This window comes from Hyperolius riggenbachi, chromosome 11 (genome assembly GCF_040937935.1).
Source record: "Hyperolius riggenbachi isolate aHypRig1 chromosome 11, aHypRig1.pri, whole genome shotgun sequence".
NCBI lineage: Eukaryota > Metazoa > Chordata > Amphibia > Anura > Hyperoliidae > Hyperolius > Hyperolius riggenbachi.
In genome coordinates, this window is record NC_090656.1 from 250601748 (window position 1) to 250628771 (window position 27024).

The 27024-nt window shown below is 45.3% G+C and overlaps 1 protein-coding gene across 3 annotated transcripts in view; it reads right to left on the minus strand.

Annotated features, from left to right (window-relative positions):
- Nucleotides 1–4535: 4535 nt before the first annotated feature.
- The window catches only part of LOC137538134 (CD59 glycoprotein-like), a 472510-nt gene continuing 450021 nt past the window's right edge, over nucleotides 4536–27024 (minus strand). For 2 of the 3 annotated variants that reach the window (XM_068260153.1, XM_068260154.1), the window contains exons 2-4: nucleotides 13661–13734; nucleotides 11888–11992; nucleotides 4536–7622 (exon numbers count right to left, since the gene is read on the minus strand). In XM_068260153.1, the coding sequence (XP_068116254.1) occupies nucleotides 7429–7622; nucleotides 11888–11992; nucleotides 13661–13730 (369 nt within the window). In that variant the 5' untranslated portion in view covers nucleotides 13731–13734 and the 3' untranslated portion in view covers nucleotides 4536–7428. Of the gene's footprint in view, nucleotides 7623–11887; nucleotides 11993–13660; nucleotides 13736–27024 lie in introns of all 3 variants that reach the window. The other variant, XM_068260152.1, reaches the window with a different exon arrangement.

The following is a 27024-nucleotide window of genomic DNA, read 5'->3' on the forward strand; positions in this document are numbered from 1 at the left end:
TTCCTGTGGGTGTGGGATTCACTATGGCCTCAATTCATAAACAGCAGTGTGATAAAAAAAATCTTGTCGGAAAAATACCGCACTCGGTATTTTCCCGGTCTGTGTGCTAATTCATAAAGATTTCCCCAGCTGCCCTTGGAGGTCGGTAAATTACCACGGCCCATTGAGCAGTAGAGTAGAGCAATGTTTTAATTATCTCTTTGCCCTGCAGAAATGAATCACACAGACAGCTCTCTCTGGCTCTCTCCACTGATGACTCAAACAGACTTCGGCTCTCTGCACTTTTGCATTCATCAGAGCTGTCGGTAACTTGTTATCGCCTCACTAGAGGTGTCGGCAACTACCGCCAGGCTTACCGCTTGTTGAAGGCTTTATGCATTGACATTTGCTGACAATTTACTGACATGTGTTGTCGGTAACTGCAGCCAAGTCGGTAATTTATCTCCCTAGTCGGTAATGTCAGCTTTTCATGCGGTAACAGCCTTTATGAATTGACATTTTGCTAAGTCACTGGTTCCCAACCCGTGTGCCGCGACACATTCATGTGTCGCGGCAGCATCGGGTATGTGTCGCCGCTCGCTGTCTCTCCCTGCATTTCCTAGCCTCTGCTCCGTTTGTAATTAGACTAGGACTACAAGAAAATGGCCGCCGATGTCCACAAATGCAGACATCGGCAGCCATTTTCTTGTAGCTAACTACAGACAGAGAGGAGGCGGGGATAAGCAGGGAGGGAAGAGCCTGTGACAGCGAAGAGGGGGCTGCCGGATACCTGCACACCGGAAGCGGCCGCCAGCTCAGAAGGAAAAAACAAACAATCGGCGGCCGCAGGAACGGAGGGAGAACCAGGTTTGCCACCTAACTGCCTATACTGGGGCAGCTATGCAACCCATACTGGGGCATCTACACTACCTATACTGGGGCAACTACACTACCTATACTGGGGCAACTACACTACCTATAGGTGAGAGCGGTCCCTAGTGGTGGGACACAGATTAAAGGGAATACAGTAACAAGCCACGCGGTAGATATGGTGGCATGGAACTCCTGGACTTTATAATTCTGATTGCTTTAGGTGTGAGGGATTACATTTCAGGCTGCTGGGAAAAGTGGGTACCACGTGGAGGGGAGGACTTGTAACAAGTATGACATATTTTGGTCAGTGCTGTACAGGAATGTTATGGTTACTTTGCGAAGGGGAAATAGTGTTGTACTGCCAATGTTTCTACAGAAATTGTGTGTTTATGGGTAGCATAACATCTGCTCTTGTTAACCTCTTGGGGACTGCAGGGCTAACCCCCCCCTCCCCCCCCCCCCCCCCCCCTAGTGACCAGGCCATTTTGAGTAAAATTGGCCACTGCAGCTTTAAAGGGGAACTGAAGAGAGAGGTATATGGAGGCTGTCATGTTTATTTCCTTTTAGACAATACCAGTTGCCTGGCAGCCCTGCTGATCCTCTGCCTCTAATACTATTAGCCATAGCCCCTGAACAAGCATGCAGCAGATCAGGTGTTTCAGTGGTTCAGACTTATAAGTCTGATCTGACAAGACTAGCTGCATGCTTGTTTCTGGTTTTAATCAGATACTACTGCAGAGAAATAGACCAACAGGGCTGCCAGGCAACTGGTATTGATTACAAGGAAATAAACAGGACAGCCTCCATATACCTCTCTCTTCAGTTCCCCTTTAAGGCCAAGCTGCAGGGCCACAACACAGCACACAAGTAATTTCCCCCCCCCCCCCTTTTCTCCCCACCAACAGAGCCTTCTGTTGGTGGGGTCTGATCACTCCCCCAATGTTTATTTTTTTATTGTAAAGATTGTTTGTTCCGGTTTATAATAAAAAAAAAACTAAACCTTCTCCCTCCCTCCCCACAGCCAGCCAATTACGGCGATCGTCTGTCATAGGCTTCTGCCTATAACAGCCGATCGCTCCCTTTTCCCCCAGGGGGGACAGCTGTGTCACACGGCTGTCCCTAGTACAGCGCTGCACAGTTTAAATAGACAGCGATCACGCTGTCTAACAGTCTCCCAAGCAGCAATAGCCACTCTGAGACTGAAGGCAGGGCGGAACTCCGCCCCCCCCCCCAGCAGGTGATGCGCACGCAGCCTGCGTGCGATCTCCTGCAAAACAGAGCACCAGGACTTTACGCCAATTGGCGTTAGGCGGTCCTGGGGCTGTGGCCACGCCCATCGGCATGACGCGGTCAGCAAGAGGTTAAAAGGGAAGGCTGCCCGTGTTAATAGGCGCTTTCTACAATACCTAGGCTCAATGTTATCTTTTTGGACATCATTTTATGTAGACTCCGGCCCCCTAGCAGTCTGATGTATGTTGACCCGGCCCTCGACCAAAAAAAGTCTGGTGACCCCTGCAATGGAAGCAGGAAATTTAGGCGCATGAGGCAGGTGGACAAAAAGGGCGCCGCTATTCACTCCCATAATAAATATCGTTTAATGGGCGCCCAACAGGGAAAAAGGGCGTCGGAGAAAAATAACGTTTTAAAAGCGGCGCCCGGAGACTTAATGTTTTATAACTGCTTCTCATGATTAAACATTTTTTAATGAGTTATCATTTTTTAAAACATTACTTTTAAATGAAAAACCGTACAATTTTTTCAAAAACATTTTTAAACGAAAAACCGCACCAAATTTTTTTAAAACGTTATTAATGCTTATGACCGGGGGGGGGGGGGGGGGGTCTTAGGTTTAGGCACCACCAGGGGGTCTAGGGGTTAGGGAGATAGGTACAGGGAGGGTTCTGTGAGAGTAGGGTTAGGTACAGCTTTAGTAAATTTCGCTTTTTAAACAGGGAAGATGAACGTTTACACAATTGCCGATTTTATACACATTAAAAATGTTTTATGAAGTTATAAATCATTAAATAAACGAAATATTGCACAATTTTTTTTTTAAACGTTATTCATGATCATCGTTTAAAACCCTGCGCCCTTTTTTAACATACACCCCCTGCAATACCGTCTGTACAGCGCTGTGGAAGGTGTCGGCGCTATATAAATACTACAAGAATTACAATAAGTGTAATTGCCACTCTACACCATTTAATTTTTCATCAAAATTTAGCAGAAACATCCATTGCTCCAGTCATATTTCTCAATTAACTAATACAATTTAGGTTTTTTGTTCTCTCCACACGATCAACTGGATTAAAGAGGAACTGTAACGACAAAACGGCCCCTGGGGGGTACTCACCTCGGGTGGGGGAAGCCTCCGGATCCTAATGAGGCTTCCCACGCCGTCCTCCATCCGTCAGGAGTCTCGCTGTAGCCCTCCGTGCAGCGGTGACGTAATATTTACCTTCCTGGCTCCTGCGCAGGCGCTCTGACGGCGCCGAAGTAGGCGGAAATACCCGATCTCCGTCGGGTCTGCTCTACTGCGCAGGCGCAAGTTTCCAGCGCCTGCGCAGTAGAGCGGACCCGACGGAGATCGGGTATTTCCGTCTATTTCCGTGCCGAAAGTCGCCACAGCGCCCCCGCTGGAGCCAGCAAAGGTAAATATTGAACTGACAGTCGGCACAGTCGCCGGCTGTTCGGAGGGCTGCGACGAGACCCCCGTGGGACAGAGGACGGCGTGGGAAGCCTCATTAGGATCCGGAGGCTTCCCCCACCCGAGGCGAGTACCCCCCAGGGGATCTTTTTGATGTTACAGTGTCTCTTTAAGGTAGCCATACATTCACACATGATACAATAAAAATCACTGACAATTTTATAAACAATTGTACATTAAAATTTAGGGGTTTTATGTACAATCGTTTATAAAATGCTCATAATGCTCATATAGTTAGATTTTTATTACATCATGTGTAGCTACCTTAAAGAGAACCAGAGATGAAGCACCCTCGTGTATTTTACCTTATAAATCAGTGGGAACATGACAGTAAACACCTAATCTGCTCTTTGTTTCATTGTTCTCTGTTTAATCCGACTGTTATCACCTCTGATAAGAATCCCAGACTGAGCACTCAGTCTAGCTTTGCTACGGAAAGATTATAGCGGAGTCTGTCTTCTCAAGCCCAAGCCTGCCCCCTTGTGGCTCTGCTATAATGACTCAGCTATAATTATTCCCTGCAAAGCCAGACTGAATGCTCAGTCCGGGATTCTTATCACAGCTGATAACAGACACTTTCAGCAGTGAGGATGAAACAGAGAGCATGGCAAGTGTTTTCTCTAATGTTCTTACTGATATATATGGTAAAATACACAAGGGTGCTTCGTCTCTGGTTCCCTTTAATCAGTTGATAGTGTGGAGAAATTAAAACAAACAAAAACACCTTTTCTGATTAATAAAAAAAAAAAGTGTATTTGGCTGTAGACTGGCCATGGAAATGGCTGTAGGCAACATGAAATTATGTGTTAGTCACAATGTTCATACTGGAGCTAGCTGCCAGGGGATGCTGGGAGTTGTAGTTCTAGGTTGATGTATAGGTATAAAACATCTTCAAAAGAGCAAAGTTCAGTCTAACCCCCATATATAGTCTCCCACTGTAACCATGAAAAGCAGTTTATTAAATAAGCAAAAAAGGTTTCCACAAATTTCCATTTATTTAAGTTAATCAAAAAAAAGAAAAATACTTCAAAAACACTGAACACTTCATGCCTAAAGACAGGCAATTTTCCACAACCGTACTTAAATATATTAGCCAGGCAGTAGACCTTCATGTTCCAGCTGTGTGTCTCTGGAAACTGATCCAAGTTGCCCCAACAACCCCCGCCCCTCCCCCCACAACCGCCCATCGCAGGTTTCCCCTGTGCTCTGTAGGTGGCAGCCTTTCTTCAATCAGCTGAGGTAACCAATCACAAAGCAGCACCTCGAACTTCAGGCTATCCAAAATGGGGAAACTTGGAACAGTTTTAAAATTGACCCGCCAGAACCAACAGAAATTCTTCATGCTAATGACTACATCTGTTCAGAATAGACAAACGACATATCAAAACAACTTCCGGAAACCTGAGCACTTATGCAGTTATTCGGCAAAGCTTACTTTGTGCAAAGCCAAGTCGGGCATCGTCCGCACTGGCCACTAAAACAAGATGCAGACCTCTATGTGGACATCACTTAAAGGACCACTATTGCAAAAATCGTTAAATCTTATTTGTATGTTTTACATGTATTAAAGTACATTTCTTCCAGAGTAAAATGAGCCATAAATTACTATTCTCCCATGTTGCTGTCACTTACAGTAGTTAGTCCAAAACACTGTAGGTTCCGGCAGATTTCTACTAATCCATCTCCTCATGGATGATTCCCAGGGTTTCATTTTTCACTAAGGGCCCATTGACACTAGAAGCGCTTTTCTGAGCGTATTGCGATTGATTAGCGTTTTTAAAATCGCTGCCACTTTCATTAAAATCTAAAAATTGCAAAAAAAAAAAACCGCTGCGCTTTGTGTAAGTGATTGCAAAATGGCTGTGATTTTTATGAAAGTGAATTGGAGAGATTTAAAAAAAACAAAAAACGAACTAATCGCAAAACTCAGAAAATCACTTGTAGTTTGAATGGGCAGTGGATGACAGTTGCTCCATCCAACTGCAAAAACAGTGTGGCTAGCATCTTCATATAAATGATTTTCAGGGAGTGTCTTTATGAAGAATAAAGGCAATGCTGTAAATCTCTCCCCCCCCCCCATAAGAGATGGGCTAGTCCAAAAGCTGTCGGTAATGTCAGATTTCTACTACTTACTGTAAGTGACTGCAGCATAGGAGAAAAGTAATTTATGGCTCATTTTACTCTGGAAGAAATGCACTTCCTATTTGTAAAATCTAACACATGTAAACGCATACAGTTTTACGTAATAGTTGTCCTTTAAGATCGCATTGCACATACAGTAAATAAAGGCCAAGTAGGTTGGTAACTTCCGTGTTACCAAATTGTGATTGGCTTAATTTGACGCTTTAATCCTTATAGCCAAGGATGGCCAGTGAGATTGAGAAGTCTGAGGTTTTCTGCAGCATGACGCCACTGTAGGCAATTTTGAAATGCTAAAATCTCACTTTGGCCGATTTTCTAGTTGCATCATCTTTCAATAATTTGCATCTCATTGACTACACCCTACCTGCATCTGAATGGACTGGAAATAAAGAAAAAATGCCATGGGACGGTTTTCAGGTTATACCAGTCATTGGTTGTTTTAGTTTGATACATTAAGAATAGCCAATGAGATGCAAGAGTTGATGCAGCATTATGTAAAGGTTTTCAAATGTATGCAGTTTAACCCTCCTGGTGGTACGCAGTTTCAGAGGCTGCGTCCGCGGGAGCGATTTTTCTTAAAGTGGTTTTATCCTTGGTAGCTAGTACTAGGCTAGTTACCATTGTTCCCCAAGTCCCCCCGCACCCTTCTGATTGCCCGATCGCTGCCGCTATGCTTTACCTAGCCGTGATCCCACGAGAGCCGCAGCCTCCCCAATGTGCTTCAATCGTCATGATGGCGACGATCAGACAGGACGTCATTGATGTCATGAGCAATACCGATCCTCCCCATAGCGAAGCCTGGCGCAGATTGGAGAGGCTGTGCCATCGTGGGATCCTTGGGGGGGGGGGGTGGTACGTATAACGGCAGCGATCCGGGGGAGGGGGAGGTGTTGGGAATCAGTAGAGAGCGGAGGGACTTGGGGCAATGCTAGCTAGTGAATGGATAGACAATTTACTGTAGGTCGGGGTTACCTCCAGCAGGGTTAAACATGAACCATTCAAATCATGAGGAAAGATGGTCCATTTTCAAAGCTGCATGAATTTGCATACAAAATCTGCATAATCCTGACCATCCCTAATTAGGAATTCTGAATTGTACATTTACATTTTGCCTTGATTGGTCATTCTAGTTTTGCACAACATTCTTTATAACAAAACGCTTCCACCTCCACCAAATCTTTTTGTTTACACACTAGGTTAAAAGAAACAAAGCACTTAAGCCTTGCACATATTACTACAGGAATTATTCATTATATTGGTTGCAACTGTGTGTGTGTGGGGGGGGGGGATTTCTCAAGCATTTGATGGCATTGTCCGTAGATGCTGGTGGGTGGCCTTCAAGAATGTTCATTGCATAGATGTTTGGAGGTGACCTGTGATGAACAACGAGTGATGAGAAACCATCATTGCCAAGGAAGGCCCAGGGAATTACAAAAACTGAACCCACAGGTGGAAGAATACTGCCCCTGCCCCCCTTCCCTTCTGCTACCGGCAGCCACCCTGTGAAAGCCTTCACTATGATCGTTGGGGGACAGAGGAGAAAAGGGGGCTGCCATCTCCCTGCAGGACAGAATCAGCCAACAAACCCTTTCATGGTGGAGGAGCCCTTCAAGCAGAGTGCACAAACAAGTGGCTTTCAATTAAGTCAAATAAAATTAAAAACGCTATCAGCAGAATTAGTGCATGAGGTCGTGGACAGTGCTCAGCATCCTGTAGGCCGCGGATGATCAGGAGAAGAGGGCCAGGAGGGCGGCGGCCAGGCACAGGATGAGGCCGGTGGCAGGAAGGCCGGCAAGGCCCTTGTTACACAGGTTGTTCTGACAGCACGTCACCCGGATATTGGACACCTGATAGTCCAGCTTCACACTGTCCGTATTGCATCTGGAATAGCTCTTGCATGTATACAGCATGTCTTTAGTAGCTACAAAGGGGGGGAAAAAAAAGGCAAATGTTAGCAGAAAATGTAAAGTCTTACTCTATGCTATTATAGCCTTATGTATTTATATAGCACTGACTTCTATAGCCCTGTACAGAGTACATTGTGATCTCCTGAGGACAGTCAGTGACAACTATCTGAAATCTAATCTGCTGTAATGTCAAAAAAGTTCCAGGGGCATAACCAGACAAGGAAAAAAAAATCCTTTAAAATGAAGTAAACTTTATTAACATAAATATAGTACAGTGTAAAAGTTATCAAGTGCCAGGAGTGCGGAAGACGCCAGTTCTTGTTGCAATAAGTGGGTGTGGTGAATTACCCTTCCCTCCACAAATCAAGGATTCCTGTAAGGTTACCATGAAGATGCTCCGTTTCCTTAGAGACCCATCTTCCCTAAATTGCCAGGGCTGTGGCGTCTGTACAAAAATCATCCGACTCATTCCAACGCATTCAGGTTTTTGAAACCACAGACTCCGACTTCAGGTACCCAAAATGGCTCCGACTCCACAGCCCACTAAATCCTCTGTACATCTCCAACAGACCATAGAGTTTCTTGTCCCGTGTAGGGATGGGTCAAATTCCATCTTACATGCAAATTGTACACAGCTGGGAGCGGGGCCAATCAAAAGTACTTGGCCAGAGACATTCTGCTTGGAACTGGGCCATCTGTAGCCTTAGGTAGAAGTGGTCATAGTGCCAGTGCTGAAACTGGGAGGTGCAACAGTTCTGTAAGGCAGTCCCCAGACTCCATCATTTGCTTCTACTACTAGAGCCACCCAGGAGCAGGTGTGGCTTACAGCATTTACTCCCACCGCTGATTGGTGGGAAAAGATGCAGGCGGGGAGCGGCAATAGAGGCGGCGGAGAAGCGGCGCTGAATGGCACCACAAAGGTAGACGGCGTGCTAGCGACAAGGTGCATGTCACTAGCATCGCCCTGTTTTTATTACGGGGGACAGCAGAGTGCGGGGGGGGGCACTTTATACGGCAACAGACTGGTGATCGTAGGGCACAGAGGCTGGTTGTGCACACTAACGTTATTAAATCCCACCTCAGGTTCTCTTTAAGGCAGGGGTCCCCAACCTTTTTGAGCCCGGGGCCCCCTATACCGACCAAACTTTTCTCTGGGGCCCGGGGGAGGGGATTTGGGGGTCGTGGTTAGTGGCGGCGGCAGTCCCCCTCCTGCCTTTTTTCCCCCGATTGTGAGTGTAGTATATACACTCGGCCCCTCAGAAAAACTGCCCAGGGACCACCAAGGGGGCCGCGGCCCCCAGGTTGGGGACCCCTGCTTTAAGGAACTGCAAGTCCCACAATGCATTTGCCTTTATGAAATCATGACTGAGATTCCTGCAATGCATTATGGGACTTGTAGTTCCTTAACAGCTGGAGAGCCAAGTTTGCCCATCACTGGACAATACCAATGGCTAACTGGCATGTGCCACTGGGCAATAGTTATTACAGCCTCCTGCAGTCATGGCTCCACCCTCTTATGCACCAGCCAACCTGTAGGGCCCTTTTACATGTAATCAGTTGCTCTCAGTTAAAACGGAAAGAAAACTGATTTTCAAAGTAAGTCCCATGTTTTCCTATGACACCTTTTACACTTAATGCGTTTTAACTGAGATCTTCTTCCCAATGCACTGCTATGGAAAAAACGCACACTAACGCGTACCAATGCACACTAACGCACACCAACTGATCAAGTGTAAAAGGGGCCCAGCTTCAGAGAAGATCATGTGGCTGCTTATACATGATGAAAGCCAAAAAGCTGTCAGACCATGACAATCCTATTCAGCAGCCTTTTACATTTCTAGCGTAAAGAGGGGCTTGCAAAGGAGGAGAACTGTGCTCTGTGAAAGTTAAAGCGGAAGATCTTTCAACATTTACTCAATTTGTATTTAAAATTATGGAAGAGGTATGTGGTGGCTGCCATATTTATTTCCTTTTAAACAAAACCAGTTGCCTGGCAGTCCTGCTGATCTATCTGGCTGCAGTAGTGTCTGAATCACACCTGAAACAAGCATGCAGTTAATTTTGTCAGATATGACATTGTCAGAAACACCTGATCTCCTGCATGCTTGTTCAGGGTCTATGGCTAAAAGTATTTGAGGCTGAGGGTCAGCAGGGCAGCCATGCAACAGGTATTGCTTAAAAGGAAATATAGATGGCAGCCTCCACGTACCTCTCCCTACAGTTGTCCCTTAAAAATTGTAAAAAAAGACAGCTCTTCCTGTTATGCATGTATTTAGCTCCTCCCATCGTGACACGTTGCCAAGGCAAAGTACCAGAAGCAGTGCTAGTCATGCTGGGAGCGGAGGAGCAGGACTCCCAGGAGCAGTGTTAGTTATGCTGGGAGCTGACAAGCAGGACTACCCTGAAAGGAGGAGGTGGGAGAAGGAGGTTCCACAAGGAGAAAGACAACTCATGTTGCCGAGCTGGTCAATAGGTATGATTAATGAGATGCAAATATTTCCAAGTTCATGCATGATTGGTCCATTTTCAAGCTGCATGTATTTGCATACAAATTTACACATTCAAGTCCCACCCAGGTTTAAACTGATTGTATGCAAATATATACAGCTTGCAAATGTACCAAACTGACAATAGTGCATTAAGTTGGAAACAACTCATCTCATTGCTTGCTGGATAGTGTACTGGTTAAGGGCTCTGCCTCGACACAGGAGACCAGGGTTCAAATCTTGGCTCCTCCTATTCAGTAAGCCAGCAGCTATTCAGTAGGAGACATAGTTATAGTTATTTTGGTTGAAAGACAGACATACGTCCATCGAGTTCAACCAGTACAAAACCAGCCTGCTCCCTCACATATCCCTGTTGATCCAGAGGAAGGCGAAAAAACCCCCACAAGGCATGGTCCAATTAGCCCCTAAAGGGAAAAAATTCCTTCCCGACTCCAGATGGCAATCCGATAAAATCCCTGGATCAACATCATTAGGCATTACCTAGTAATTGTAGCCATGGATGTCTCAACGCAAGGAAAGCATCTAAGCCCCCTTTAAATGCAGGTATAGAGTTTGCCATAACGACTTCCTGTGGCAATGCAATCCACATCTTAATCACACTTACTGTAAAGAACCCTTTCCTAAATAAATGGCTAAAACGGTTTTCCTCCATGCGCAGATCATGTCCTCTAGTCCTTTGTGAAGGCCTAGGGAGAAAAAGCTCATCCGCCAAGCTATTATATTGCCCTCTGATGTATTTATACATGTTAATTAGATCTCCTCTAAGGCATCTTTTCTCTAGACTAAATAAACCCAGTTTATCTAACCTTTCTTGATAAGTGAGACCTTCCATCCCACGTATCAATTTTGTTGCTCGTCTCTGTACCTGCTCTAAAAAAACTGCAATATTTTTGTAATGTGGTGCTCAGAACTGAATTCCATATTCCAGATGTGGCCTTACTAGAGAGTTAAAAACTCGAGATGCTAGCATAATATTGCCCCTGTTTATTTCCCTTTTAATGCATCCCAAACTTTTGTTAGCTTTAGCTGCAGCGGCTTGGCATTGAGTACGATTATTTAACTTGTTGTCAATGAGTACTCCTAAGTCCTTCTCCAAGTTTGATGTCCCCAACTGTATCCCATTTATTTTGTATGGTGCTAGACCATTGGTACGACCAGAATGCATGACTTTACATTTGTCAACATTGAATTTCATCTGCCATGTATGTGCCCATATAGCCATCCTATCCAGATCCTGTTGCAATATGACACTATCTTCCTGAGAGTTGGTGATTTTGCACAATTTTGTATCATCTGCAAAAATAGCAACATTGCTCACTACTGCATCTACTAGGTCATTAATTAGGCAAGTCTCCCCAACGCTGCTACTGCCTACAGAGCAAATCCTAGTGGCTGCTGCTCTGGCACTTTAAATCCGCCAGGAGAAGAGTGCGATATAAATGTTATTTGTCTTGTCTCATTGATCATCCCTACTGGTCATATATAATGCTCAGGCTCACAGGGAGGCAAACGCCTGTGTAGGTGTACACTCCCACAGCTAATAAGCATACTCAGGAGGGAGGGGCTGGAGGAGCTGGCTGGCACAGGCCATCCAGAATATGGGAGGTCTGCTCCAGAAAGCAGACATAAAAATGACAAGATGTGAAAAGTAAAATACATGCATTCCTATATCTTCATAGTAAGTGCAGTCAGGTTTCACATGTCTTATGTAAATGGTATTCCATTAATTCAGGTCTGCTTTAAGGCAGACACATAAGAGGTTCTATACATACTTGTTTGGGTAATGGCCATACAGGTGTCCTCCGCTGCAGGGCATGTTTGTTTGGTGGTACACTGTCCCTGCGTCCAGCCACACTGATAGCACTCCAGAGCAAACCCTGTTCAGAAACAAAAACACACATGTAGAAGATCACATGACCAGAAATGGGGATGTTTAATCACATGTAAAGCCCTCCCATAATGGGAAACATTGTTTTATGCAGCAAAGTTAGTCTATGGGACGCAGAAGAATCTGCATTCCCCTGCGTTTGTACAGTAAGCGTTCTGCAGACGCTGGTAGTGTTGCATAATGTGCAGGCTGGCTGCCAAAATGCACATAATGAAAGTCTATAGAAACGCATTTGCATTGCATTTTTCATGCGTTTTGAATTAGAAAGTAAAGATCTGAGGCGTTTCTGCTTCTTGCTGTCTTCCCAAGGATTTGCATTAAAAAAAAAAAAAAAAAAAAAAAAAAAAAAAAAAAAAAAAAAAGACACCCACACAAGCGTACAAAAACATATGCGGTTTACTAGCGAACCACAAATGCATTAAAATGCACGCAAAAGGCATCTGCGCAAAAAAAAGCAAATGCAAAACACACCAAAAACATTTCCCTTTTAAGTGTGGCTATTTTGAATCCAATCCTGATGTCATTTCCTCCTTTACTCTCCTCTGCCTGATTGTATATGCATTGCCCGCCCTGCACTATAAAAAGTGCATTGTCTCAGCATGAGAAATATTGGCCAATCAGAGAGGTGTGGGAGGAGAAAACAGGAGGGAAAAGAGGCTTCAGCCAATCTGGCTTCATTAGTTTAGTCTGAGGGGAAAAAAAGAAAAAAAACCCAGCATGCCCTGCAACTTCCTTTGTGCATACCAGATAAGAGTCAGGTAAACTGGGGGGGGGGGGGAAATGATCACTTAGCAAGAAAAATAAGCGATTTTAACTTGGGTTGCAAGGTTAGAATCCTTATTACTTGTAAACCAGATAAAAATAAAGAATTGCTTTTTGATGATATGCCCGACAGTTACACTTGAAGTGGTGTAGGAGGGGACAGAATAAGACAGCAGGTGTCACTACGGATCTCATGTTGTGATTGTTCATTAACCTCCCTGGCGTTCTATTGAGATCGCCAGGGCGGCTGCGGGAGGGTTTTTTTAAATTAATAAAAAAAAAAAAAAAAACTGTTTCATGCAGCCAACTGAAAGTTGGCTGCATGAAAGCCCACTAGAGGGCGCTCCGGAGGCGTTCTTCCGATCGCCTCCGGCGCCCAGAACAAACAAGGAAGGCCGCAATGAGCAGCCTTGTTTTGCTTAAATCGTCGCCATAGCGACGAGCGGAGTGACGTCATGGACGTCCTGACGTCAGCCGCCTCCGATCCAGCCCTTAGCGCTGGCCGAACTTTTGTTCCGGCTGCGCAGGGCTCGGGCGGCTGGGGGGGGGGGGACCCTCTTTCGCGGCGAATCGCCGCAGCAATCAGGCAGCACACGCGGCTGGCAAAGTGCCGGCTGCGTGTGCTGCTTTTTATTTTGCAAAAAATCGGCCCAGCAAGGCCTGAGCGGCAGCCACCGGCGGTGATGATGGACGGATATATTGGTCCATACCGCTGAGGAGGTTAGTCTTATGGACTTCCCGCAAACACTTTATACTGGCCACAGACCCAGGGCTCATCATGAGAGGCAAACGCACTCCGCGATCACCAGTGCTGAACTTTCCAAACCTTCTATCCTGCCACGTTCAGCTAACTATTCAAACAGGGCAGACACAGGTGGTGGGAGACATTGCTTACCTGTGGAACATAGAACCAGGAAGAGCAGACCCACTGGAAGGGCCAGGCGACTAACTGCAGCTCCGTTCATGGTTTCTAGAAGCAGAGAAGGGAAAAAAACAACCTAAGTCAGTGATCTAGCACAGAACATAATATTACCAGTACACTAACACAGAACTTCCTCTCTGCTCTAGAAAGATAAACAGCATAACCTTGAAAGGAAAGCATTTGTTACAGCTGATACAAATCCTGCCATAAATCTGCAGTGTCTACTTCCTGCTTTCATGGAAGCAGACATCTTGCTAACATCCTGTGTTTACAAATTAGCTGCTCCGCTGAGGCGATTCCTAATCAGACACCGCTGAGAGATCAAATTAGTCACAGATGAGGAGGAATTAGACAGGATAAACTCTCTAAATACATAGAGGGTGTATTTCTCGGTTTCTCTTCTGTCCTGTGCAAGAGTTCAGGTCCAAAAACTTAATATAGCTTGAGGAATAAAATTGCTTATTTTTCATATAACTTAATAAGTCAGTGTTGTAAAATCTTTCTTCTCGATTTACATCAAAGGCGGTGACCTCTTTACTGACAGTAGGTCGATTCACTGTAGAGTGTTCACTGTGTGTTCTGAAGTCAGTAGAAACACCTGTGCTCATATGCAATTATTTTGCTCCTAGGATGTGATTTTTCATCCACCCTTTAAAATAACTTTTCAACTGAAAAAGTACAAAAAAAGTAGATCAAGAAGTATGGTCAAAATTGAGCATTTTCTTGCTTAAAATGTATTTTATTGACAGGGTGTGAAGAGATCACCTAGGAGGAAAACTAATAAAAAAAAACAAAAACAAAACCCAAACTCAAAACCACACCCTTGCATATGGACCCTTGTCTCCCACAAAGCTCTGGGAAGAGAATTCCTCACAGCTAAACAGCCAAGGCTAAGCATCACTGGAAGGGCGGGGCTACACACCAATACATGTGTATAAAGAAAGTGTTCCTAATGCTAAAATCAGGAAAAATTACCGTAAGAGTAAGTATAGGTAGTCCCCGGTAAATGAACGACAGGGACTGTAGGTTCATTCTTAACCTGAATCTGTTCTTAAGTTGGAACATTGTGCCATCTCTGTCCCTCCTCTGTACCTGCTTATACAATTAAAAAGGCGTATTTTTATTTTTAGATAGATTTTCTAAAACTAAAAGTCCAATTTGAAAAAAAAAAAAAATTGAAAAATGATCGGATCAGAGGACAATATTGCACCATTAATAAGCACCTTTACAACCATGGTTCTTGCCAGATATTATGTATTTATATAGCACTGACATCTTCTGCAGCACTTTAGAGTACATAGTCATGTCACTGACTGTCCTCAGAGGAGCTCACAGTATAATCCTACCATAGTCATAGTGTAATGTCCATTATTATTATGCATTTATATGGCACTGACATCTGCAGCACTTTAGAGAGTACATAGTCATATCACTAACTGGTAGAATTAGATTGTAAGCTCCTCTGAGGACAGTCAGTCTAATGTCCTGCCATAATTCTGTATTTATGTAGCACAGACATCATCTGCAGCAGTTTCCCCGAGTACATACTGCAGTCCTGTCACTGATCATCCTCAGAGGAGCTCACAATCTAATCCCTACCATATAGTCATATGTCCATGTATTTATCTTATAATGTATGTATTGTAGTCTGGCCAATTTAGGGGGAAGCCAATTAACATACATGTTTGTGTTTGGGATGTGGGAGGAAACCAGAGTACCCGGAGGAAACCCACACAGACACAACATACAAACTACCTGCAGATAGTGTCCTGACGGATTCAAACCGAAGACCCAGTGCTGCAAGGCAAGAGTGCCAACCACTACGCCACCGTGCTGCCCCTTTATCAGAACTGTATCATCACTGGCCTGGGCAAGGCTGTAGACACATGCAGGAGGGCAGTCCTGTCCCCACCATTAGGGCTGGCTCACTCGGACGCTAGCTTTTGGGAAGCATTCAAGGCTAGCAGTTGTCTGCTATCGTTTCCTGGCATTTACTGCCTCTTGGACGCAACGCCGGGACCTACCGCCAGGCTTTCATGAAAGCCTGCAAAAGCCAGCTCTAAACGCTCCCATTCACTTGAATGGGATGGCGGTAGATCCAAAAAAAAAAAAAAAAAAAAAAAAAAAAAAGCAGTGTCTGAAACGCCGTGTTTAATGCAACAAAAACGCCCATGTGAACCAGCACTTGGATATGAATGGACCTGAGGCAGACGTATTCCTGTTTAGACTGCTGCGCCATGGCAACGGCAGGTGTCCCTGTAGGTGGCAGGGCTTGGATTACGCCATGTGTGTTGCACGAGTTGTGTAATCCCCTTGATAGGTACGGATTTGCTAAGCTTTCCAAGAAGGAGCCTCCGCTCAGGAAAAACAAAAATTTGCTTTCCTAAAACAGAAAGAATTTGCGATAATTCAGGTTGGAGTGAGCCTGAGATGTCTCCCAGAGCAACACTGCTGAATATATGCAAATTAACCATTCTACCCTTAGAAGCTAAACACACCTCCAGAACCGCTGGAATGCAATGATGTGTCAGCTTGTTAAATTGTACAGAGCCATAATAATCCAACATGCATACAGACTGTTTCGGATTGTTAGAGCCAAATTAATCCATGCCATGCACTGATGAGGATCAATGGAGTAGGGCTTGTAAATCCGAGAGGTACAGACTAACCAGCAAGCTCATGGTGACCCAGAACTCATTGGAGTGTGTAAGGGACTACAATGGTCCTAAAAGCCCCCTTACTAAGATGTTAAGAAAAACAAAAGTTTGCTTTCTTAAAACAGAAAGAATTTGCGATAATTCAGGTTGGAGTGAGCTTGAGATGTCTCCCAGTGCATCACTGCTGAATATATGCAAATTAACCATTGTACCCTTAGAAGCTAAACACACCTCCAGAACCGCTGGAATATGACCACTCTAGTGACTCAGTCAACTGCTGCTATTTCTCAAGATCTCCACAACAGAAAATATACCATCTGACTTCTTGCCAGGTCCTCTATGAGGAGTCATAGCAGGTAGAGCTGCTGCCAGGAGACCACAGGAGATGCCATGCGTGCAAAACTACCAGCAGCACTGCACCCTCTCCTCACAGCCCCCAGGGGAGGGGAGAGAAGATACCATCTGCATGGGGGGGGAAGAGATGTAGTCCTCACAGAGCTTGTGTGTGTGTGTTTTTCCTCTGTGCAAATACTGGCCCTGCAGTGACATAGCAGAATGTAGGCTGTTTAGCTATGGAGATTTTTCCTCCCATTCTGGGAGAGCGGTCATTATTTTTACTAGCTTTGGAAGTCCCCGTAAACAATCCACAGAGCTCACCTAACAGGACTTGAAAGGAGGCGATACGTTTCAGAATGGTTTTACAAATGGACAAACTGACTAGGGGGAAGGACCTGCAGGAAAAAATGTATTTTTTTTCTACAATATTTATAATTTAAAGGGGAACTGAAGAGAGGTATATGGAGGCTGCCATGTTTATTTCCTATTAAGCAATACCAGTTGCCTGGCAGCCCTGCTGATCCTCTGCCTCTAATACTATTAGACATAGCCCCTGAACCAGCATGCAGCATATCAGGTGTTTCAGACTTTAAAGTCAGATCTGACAAGACTAGCTGCATGCTTGTTTCTGGTGTTATTCAGATACTACTGCAGAGAAATAGACCAACAAGGCTGCCAGGCAACTGGTATTGATTAACCACTTAAGGACCAGGGGTGGTTTGCCTGATCTGTGCTGCGTGGACTCTCCAGCCCGCAGCACAGATCAGGATTATGCCAGGGCGATCAGACTTGGGGGATGTCCTGCTGGGGAGGGGGGGGGGGGGGTCTGATCGCTGCCGGCTTGCTGCGCTTTGCAGGGGGGGGGGGGGGGGGTCGCCGTATGATGTAAACAGTGGGGATTTCTTACCCACGTGTTTACATTTTGCCGGCGAGCCGCGATCAGCGACTCTCCGGCTATTCACGGAGACACCCTCCGTTTCCATGGGAAACCATTTAAGACCTGCCGACGCCTATCGGCGTTAGGCGGTCGTTAAGTGGTTAAAAGGAAATAAAAATGGCAGCCTCTGTATACCTCTTATGTCAGTTCCCCTTTAAAACTACACGTGTTTTGAACTTACCCGGGGCTACTAATGGTCCCCCGCAGACATCCTGTGCCCGCACAGCCACTCCCCAATGCTCCGGCCCCCCCTCTGGTTCACTTCTGGAATTTCAGAGTTTAAAGTCTGAAAACCACTGTGCCTGCGTTGCAGTGTCCTCGATGCCGCTGATGTCACCAGGAGTGTACTGCGCAGGCCCAGTATGGTCTGTGCCTGAGCCGTGCGCTCCTGGTGACATCAGCGGGAGCGAGGACACGGCAATGCAGGCGCAGTGGTTTTCAGACTTTTAAGTCTGAAATTCCAGAAGTGAACCGGAGGCGGGGCCGGAGCATCGGTGAGTGGCTGCGCAAGCACAGGATGCCTGCGGTGGACCATTAGTAGCCCCGGGTAACTTCAACTCATTTTCCCCCGAACCCCTACAGTATCCCTTTAAGTAAACACAAGATAACAATCTACAAACTTTGGATGTGTCCACATTTCACTACACTGAGCTTTCAGGGCCCGTTTCCACTATCGCGAGTCTGCATGCGGATGGATGGCCGTTTCCCACTTGTCAATAATCCTGAGCGTTTCTGTGCAGGAGAAATCTGCACGGAAGAGCCCTCAGAATTCGCACCCCGCTATGCGAATTGCCGCTAATGTATTTAACAGGGAAATCGGATGCGGTTTTGGCATGCGTATTTTACTACGATTTCGCATAGGAACTAATGTTAAACCATACAGGCAGTGACATGGTTAAAATCGCATCAATACTAACCTATGAAATCGCGGTAAAGTACACATGCGATTTCGGCAGGGGGAATCAGCGGCGATTCTGCACCGCACAAGTGGAAACGGGCCCTCAAGCTCTGTGTAACCCTTCGAATGCTGGTCTAGTGTATATAAAAAAAAAAAATAAAAAAAAAAAAAAAAAAGCTGGTTGCATATAATATACTGTAAATAATGTTTTACAGCAAAGAAGAAACTACGTAATTGTAGTTCAATTAAAGTGGACCTAAACTCTTGCACAGGACAGAAGGAAACAGAGAAATGCACCCTGTATGCATTTAGAGAGTTTACCCTGTATAATTCCACCTCATCTGTGGCTAATCAGAACTGTAATTTGATCTCATCTGGTTGCATGGCATCCAATTTATAAAAAAGCATCTAATTTATAAACACAGGATGTTAACCCTATGTCTGCTTTCATGAAAGCAGGAAGAAGACACTAGATTTATTGCAGAATTTGTATCAGCTGTAACAAAGAAATGTTTTTTATGCTGTTGCTCATCTTTTTGAGGAGAAATGAGGTTCTGAGTTCAGGTCTGAAAAAAAAAAAAAAACAAAGAAATCCACCCTTTTCTATCCCTTTATTATCCATCCACTCAATTACATAAAAGGAACATACTAATTATGCTGTTATTAAATTGCTGCTGGCACACGTATGGACATTTATTCTGCTTTCCACACTCACTCTGTTGGGAGGGGGGGGGGGGGAATACTTCAAAATCATCATTACAAACCATATTTAAAAAATTGAACTTTATTGCTACACCCAAACCACAAGCCCACAGAGTTCAGACAGTACGGGCTGCCGATCCTCTCCACCCTGTATAGCAACATTCCACTGCCTGTAGAGAATCTGGGCTGTGTGCGCCAAACATGCCAGCGTGATTAAAGAGGACGGCATATATAAAAAAAAAAAAAAAAAAAAAAAAAAAAAAAAAAAAAAAAAAAATTATAAAAAATGTCCCCATTTGCTTATTGTGAAAGCTTTCTTCTTCCAATTGCTCACAAAAGGCAACATCTCCCCATCAGCTGCAGCTCTGCAGAACGTTTACAGAGTTCCAAAGCCAGTAGAATTAAAAAAGGACAACTGTAACGAGAGCGAGTGTGATATGGAGGCTGCCATATTTATATCCTTTTAAAGAGACTCTGAAGCAAGAATAGATCTCGCTTCAGACCTCAGATAGCAGGGGCATGTGTGCCCCTGCTAAACCGCCACTATCCTGCGGCTTAACGGGGGTCCCTGTCCCCCCAAATCCCCTCCGTGCAGCCGGGGAACGCTTCTGCATTGGGGCAGGGCTAACCGCCGCAGCCCTGCCCCACGCGCGTCTGCCAGTGCGTATCTCCGCCTCTCCCCCGCCCCTCTCAGTCTTCCTTCACTGAGAGGGGCGGGGGAGAGGCAGCGATGCGCCGCTGATAGACGCGAATGGAGGCAGGGCTGCAGCCGTTAGCCCTGCCTCCAGGAAGCAAAATCAGCGACCAAGTCTGCAACCAAGGTTTGCGGGGGGTGGGTTGGGGGGGGGGGGGGTCAGGGACCCTCGTTCAGCCGCGGGATAGCGGCGTTTTAGCAGGGGCACACATGCCCCTGCTATATAAGAGCTGAAGCGAGATTTAGTCTCGCTTCAGTGTCTCTTTAAGCAACAACAGTTACCTGGCTATCCTGCTGATCCTCTGCTTCTAATATAACCATAGCCCCTGAACAAGCATGCAGCAGACCAGGTGTTGTCATCTAGCGATGTATGGGCGGGTCGACCAAGAGAGATCACTCTCCGATCTAAGGCCCAGTACATACCAAAAACCTCTAGCAGATCTGCAAAAACGCTAGAGGTTTTGAAGCAGATTTCAGAGCGATACTAGGCATGTATAGAGGTTTTCTAAACATGCCTAGCGTTTTGGGAGAATTTTTGTGTAGCAGATTTCATATATTGTTACAGTAAAAGCTGTTACTGAACAGCTTCTATAACAAAAACGTCTGATGTGGCGTTTGTCAGAGCAGTTTTCCACTTTCCTATACTTTAACATTGAGGCGAAAAGTGTGAGTGTGAGAGTGTGAGGGCTCGTTCCCACTATCGCGAATCTGCATGCGTCCAACGCATGCAGATCCGCACATGTAATGCAAGTGGATGGGCCTGTTTCCACTGTAGCGTTGTTGAGGTGCGTTTTTTTCAGCGTGAAAAACGCACAAAAGAGCCAACGATTTCGCCTGCGTCGGGAATCCGTGCGAATCGCCGCTAATGTATTTAATAGTAAAAACGCATGCGTTTGTTACATGCGTTTTTACCCGTGATTTCGCACCTTTTTCAATTTTATTTAGCCCTGGCAGTGTCATGGTTAATTTCGCATGGCACCCTGCCATGCGAAATCGCATGCGAAATCGCGGGTAAAAACGCATGCGGACGCGTCGGAATGCGGCCGAAATCGCGTCGCAAAAGTGGAAACAAGCCGTGAGAGTGAGTAATTAGCCAAGTGGTTTCCTCCCTGCAAGCATTTTAAAAAAAACACTCCAGAACTGCTCCGGTGTGCACCAGCCCTGAGAGAGATATGTTGGCTGATTCATTTCAGCGTGAAATCTCTCAGGAATTTGTCTACAAATTACAAGATGGCAGAGGTGGCATCACAAGACAGACAAGAATTTTTTTTTTATTGATTATTATGTTAGACTTTATTCCCACTTTGGGAGTAATATGAAACAATCTAGTTATAATTCTATTTCAGGCTAATTATATGGAAAGCAATGCTGTGTCTGAACGAAGAGACCCTGTGCTTTCACAAACTGATAAGATAGAAAGAGCTGGAGTGACTGCTGTTTGTGATGCAATAACAGGTGAACTGTGTGCCCATTTCAGCTGACTATTGTCACAATGCAGAATGATCTGCACACTCCCAGCCAATGTGATAATCCATGTCAACAGGTCAGGACCCCTCTGCCGCTGACACAGGGGGGGGGGGGGGGCGCATCTCTCTGTACCATCAACAACATTTGTTAAAGCGGACCTGAACTCACAACTCCCTCTCCGCTCTAGAAGATAAACGGCAGAACAACAACCTTTGCAGATAGATTGCAGGATTTGTATCCGCTGTAACAAATGTTTTTGTATAGTGTCTACTTCCTGCTTTCATGGAAGCAGACATATTGTTAACATCCTGCGTTTACCAATTAGTTCTCGGCCATGGCAAAGGAGATTCCTGAGCCGACACAGCTGAGATTAAATTACAACTTGTGATTAGTCACAGAGGAGGAGGAATTAGACAGGCTTAAAGAGAGTCTGAAGCGAGAATAAATCTCGCTTCAGACCTCAGTTTGCAGGGGCATGTGTGCCCCTGCTAAAACGCCGCTATCCCGCGGCTAAACGGGGGTCCCTTCACCCCCAAATCCCCTCCGTACATCGCGGAATCTCTTCCGCATTGGTGCAGGGCTAACCACTGCAGCCCTGCCTACCGCGCATCTATCAGACGCGTACCTCCGCCTCTCCCCCGCCCCTCTGTCTTCCTTCACTGAGAGGGGCAGGGGAGAAGCGGCGATGCACGTCTGATAGACGCGACTGGAGGCAGGGCTGCAGCCGTTAGCCCTGCCTCCAGGAAGAGCAAAATTTACGACCAATTTGGTCGTTGATTTTGCAAGGGGGGGGGGTGAAGGGACCCCCGTTTAGCCGCAGGATAGCGGCGGTTTAGCAGGGGCACACATGCCCCTGCTAACTATGAGCTCTGAAGCGAGAATTATTCTTGCTTCAGTGTCTCTTTAACTCTCTAAATACATACAGGGTGCATTTCTAAAGGTTTCCCTTCTGTCCTGTGCAAGAGATCAGGTCCACTTTAAGCGCTTTTCTCCTGTAGGACCAGAATGATCAGAGCAGAGTTTGGCTGCTTTCTCTACAGAGGACTTCAGCAACAGTCCCATGCAGACCAGGTGTGAGCGCCTATCTGATCTGGATCTTTATAAGCTCCACGTATTGCCTGATGAAGTGGGATGTAATCCGTGAAACGCGTTGCTATCATTCTGGAGTCTACTTGAATAATGACATTTTTCAGTGAATAACTGATCGTGTGTCTACTGGTAGGAGGCAAGTCCACCACTTCCTCCCCCTTTTTTTTTTACTTATCTGGCGCCTCAGTTTTGAACAATTGTTTATTCGGAGTGTCCACCCTTGGTGGAGGGGTGTTACCCCCTTTCTTCTACGGAGAGCGACACTTTTAACCCGAGTGGGGTCAGATCTAATCTCCCCACCTGCCTACTGAGTGGTAACCAGAGGAGTATATCATCATAGGGTTACTCTTATGACCAATTGGTTTGACATACTGCACTATTGGGGCTCTCGATCTGCTTTGGAGAGTTTTGCCTGTCTAATTTCCCCTCATATGCCACTAATCACAGGTGTAATTTTATTCTTCAGCTGTGTCAGCTGGCTGCTTCGGTAGAGCAGCTAAATGGTGAACACAGGATGTTAACCTGTTTAATGCCTGCTTCCGTGAAAGCAGGAAGTAGACACTGCAGGTTTATATCCGCTGTAGCAAGAAACATTTTTCATTAGTCGTTATTATGCTGCTGCTTATCTTTAAGGGGCCCATTCACACTAGAGCGTTTTGCTAGGGCAATAGAAACCAATGGGCCCGTTCTCACTTGGGCAATTTGCATTAATCGCCGGCGTTTAATGCAAATCGCCAAACGCTTAGCCTGCACCATTTCCAGGCGATCGCGTTTCAGTACTGTAGAAGCGCTAAACGCGATTGTGGAAAAATCACTACCAGTAATCGCCGGCGTTTTGCACTTTCAAGTGTGAATGAGGTCTTACAGCAGACTGAGCAGAGGGGAAGTTTTGAGTTCAGTTCCGCTTAAACAGACCTCATGCTGGACCGCTGATGCGATAGTCATCTGGATTGTGTATCAGAAAGGAAGGAATGTCCACACGCCCATCTGCTCACAGCGTGGTGCGATCACGCAAAACACACTTCCTTCCACCTTCAGGGTCCAAAAATATCACATAGAATGATAAAGGCTCAGCCTCACCCAAAACCAGGGAGTAGATGCTTTGACCATAAGTCACCTGACTATTCTGAGTATGGCCTGGTGCACACCAGAGGAGTTTTTCTGAGCGGTTTGAGTTTTTAAATCTGCTGCTAATGTTATCCTATGTGTCTGTGCACACTGGAGCAATGAGGTTTTGTAAAAAACTCCATAGCATTACATTGGGAAGAGCTTTTGAAACCTCTAAAAGCTCTTCCCAATGTAATGCTATGGGGTGTTTTACAAAACCTCATTGCTCCAGTGTGCATAGACACATAGGATAACATTAGCAGCAGATTTAACTCCTCTGGTGTGCACCAGGCCTAAAGGTGCGTACACACATGCGACTATAGTCGTTTGTAACGATCGTTCCCCGATCTTTACCAACGACAATCGTTACAAAAAACGAACCACCGACTATTAAGGCAAACGACGAACGAGCCAAATCGCTACAAAAGAAAGTTCTGTCTCGGCGGATTTTGACCAACGACGATCATTTGCAAAAGTAGTACATCGTTGGAAACGGTCGTTCGTACTAGGCTTGACATGCGCATTTCACTATTTCTCCATGGAACTTCTCATTTTTATGCGCAGGCGCAATAGATGCTTTACATGATGTAACGTTCCTTCTAACGATGTGATCGTTACACACCTTTTAAAACTAACTTTACTTAGGTCGTTCTTTCGTCAATTAAAAGTTCCTTCGTCGTTCTTAACGAACGATCGTTGTCGCATGTGTGTATGTAGCTTAAGAGTGATACCAGTAGCAGCTAGAGCTCCTCTCCCCAAAGAAGGTTTCTCTTTTTAAAGGGACAAAAAAAAAAAAAAAAAAAATTATATGGATTGTATGTTTAATACGGATAAATAGAAAATTAGTAGAAGAGTCATTTTTATTTACAGTTATAGCATTATTATAACATTGCATCACTTTCTAGTATTTTCAGTTTACAATTTACACTGTATTTTAACCTATGAAAGAGAGCAGGGCTAATGTCTATTTGAACTTTCCTGCAGTCAAACGTTAACCTCTTGAGGACCACAGTCTTAACAACCACCACCCATCCAACCCCCCCCCCCCCAGTGACCAGGCCATTTCCCCCCCCCCCCCCCCTCTTCAAAATAGGCCACTGCTGCAGTGGATCCAAGAAACTTTAACACATTGTATAATGGTGTTCCTTTTATATAGTTTATAGGGCATTCCTCAAGCCAAATACTTTTGTTTTAATACTCTAATTCCCTATAAACTAAACAAGCCTCGCCCACAGCTTTCCAGAGAGCCTTGGCACTCTCAGTCCCATGCAGCAAGCGCTTATGGGAGCTCAGTCTGGGGAGGAGGCGGTTACTAGCCAGAGATTTCAGAGGCAGAGGGGAGGAGAGAGGAGAAGGGGGGGGGGGGGGGGGGGGGGGAGTGAAGTTTTCACAGGCTGAGGGTTGGAGATACAGATCAGCTTGCCTGTGTTCAGCTCCATAGAAAAGACTGTGTAGAGCATGGCTCTCATACTACATGGAAGGGGGTAAGATTTCTGTCTGATGGGGAGTGCAGCTCCATAGAATAGACTGTGTAGGTGTGGCTCTCATACTACATGGAAGGGGGTAAGATTTCTGTCTGATGGGGAGTGCAGCTCCATAGAAAAGACTGTGTAGAGCATGGCTCTCATACTACATGGAAGGGGGTAAGATTTCTGTCTGATGGGGAGTGCAGCTCCATAGAATAGACTGTGTAGGTGTGGCTCTCATACTACATGGAAGAGGGTAAGATCTCTGTCTGATGGGGAGTGCAGCTCCATAGAATAGACTGTGTAGGTGTGGCTCTCATACTACATGGAAGGGGGTAAGATTTCTGTCTGATGGGGAGTGCAGCTCCATAGAATAGACTGTAGGTGTGGCTCTCATACTACATGGAAGGGGGTAAGATTTCTGTCTGATGGGGAGTGCAGCTCCATAGAATAGACTGTGTAGAGTATGGCTCTCATACTACATGATGGGTGGTAAGATTGGTCTGTGATCTTTCATTTTCCAAAGACTAAAGTCTAATGTGTGTATGCACCCTTAAGCTACGTACAGACATGCGATAACGATCGTTCGTAAGCAACGACGAACGATCAATTAAGGAGAGAAATGAAAAGGTCGTTAGTAAAGAGGTGTTGAAAGTGGGAAACGATCAGATCGTTTCCGAACGAACGATGCGGAAGTGACGAACGTATGATGCAGCGCATCTATTATGCTAAACGTTATTCAGATCAATGAACCCGGAACGAACGTCATTGTTAATGGCCAGTAGGAAAGAGGAAGTTGCGTACAGATATATATATATATATATATATATATATATATACACATATACACACACACACACACACAGGGAGAGATCTCCATCTCCATCTCCATCTCCATCTCCATCTATACATACATACATATATACATATATATATCTCTGTCTCTCTCTCTCTGTCTGCGCATGTACGGTACTTAACGAACGATCGTTTTTGTAACGATCAGCATACACACGTACTTTTGCTAACGATCGTCGTTACAAAAAATCCGCCAGGACGGATTTCCAGTTTGCAACGACTTCAGTCGCTGATCGTTACCCTTAACGATCGTTAGCGGTTATTTTGTAACGATCGTCGTTATAAACGATCGTTAGTCGTTCGTTACCAACGACTTTAGTCGCATGTCTGTATGCCCCTTTAGTCTCCCAGAATGTTCTGAGATGAGAATTGCAGATAGCTAAACAGCCTAGGCTAATCATTACTGGGAAGGCAGGGCTACATACCATACAGTAATATATAAAATTATAGGAAGTGTGACGTTGAAAGCAGGAGAATTACCATAAAAGTGCTGAATTTACTGCATTCTGCTATGTCACTACAGGGCCTCTTTACTGCATTTTGCTATATGTCACTATAGGGCCTCTTTACTGCATTCTGCTACATGTCACTACAGGGCCTCTTTACTGCATTCTGCTACATGTCACTACAGGGCCCCTTTACTGCATTCTGCTATATGTCACTACAGGGCCTCTTTACTGCATTCTGCTATATGTCACTACAGGGCCTCTTTACTGCATTCTGCTATATGTCACTACAGGGCCTCTTTACTGCATTCTGCTATATGTCACTACAGGGCGTCTTGAAGCTGAATTGGGTGGATCGTGTAGAACAGAAAGGAATTTCCCCCCTCCACTCACAATATAATGGCCTGCTTTTATATTGAGACTGCCTTTGTGCCGCCTTCATGGTCCAAAAATACCACATTATGTACACAGTATATTTAGTCTTTCCCAGTAACAGGAAGTAGACAGCGAAGGATAGTGATAGACATGTCCAGCACAGAGATCACATGACGCAGAGCTGAACGGCGCTGAGATTGGGGTGTACAATGCCATCTTCAAGCAGTGATCATCATTTATATAGCACTGACATCTCCTGCAGCACATTACAGAGTGCATAGTCATGTCACTGACTGTCCTCAGAGGAG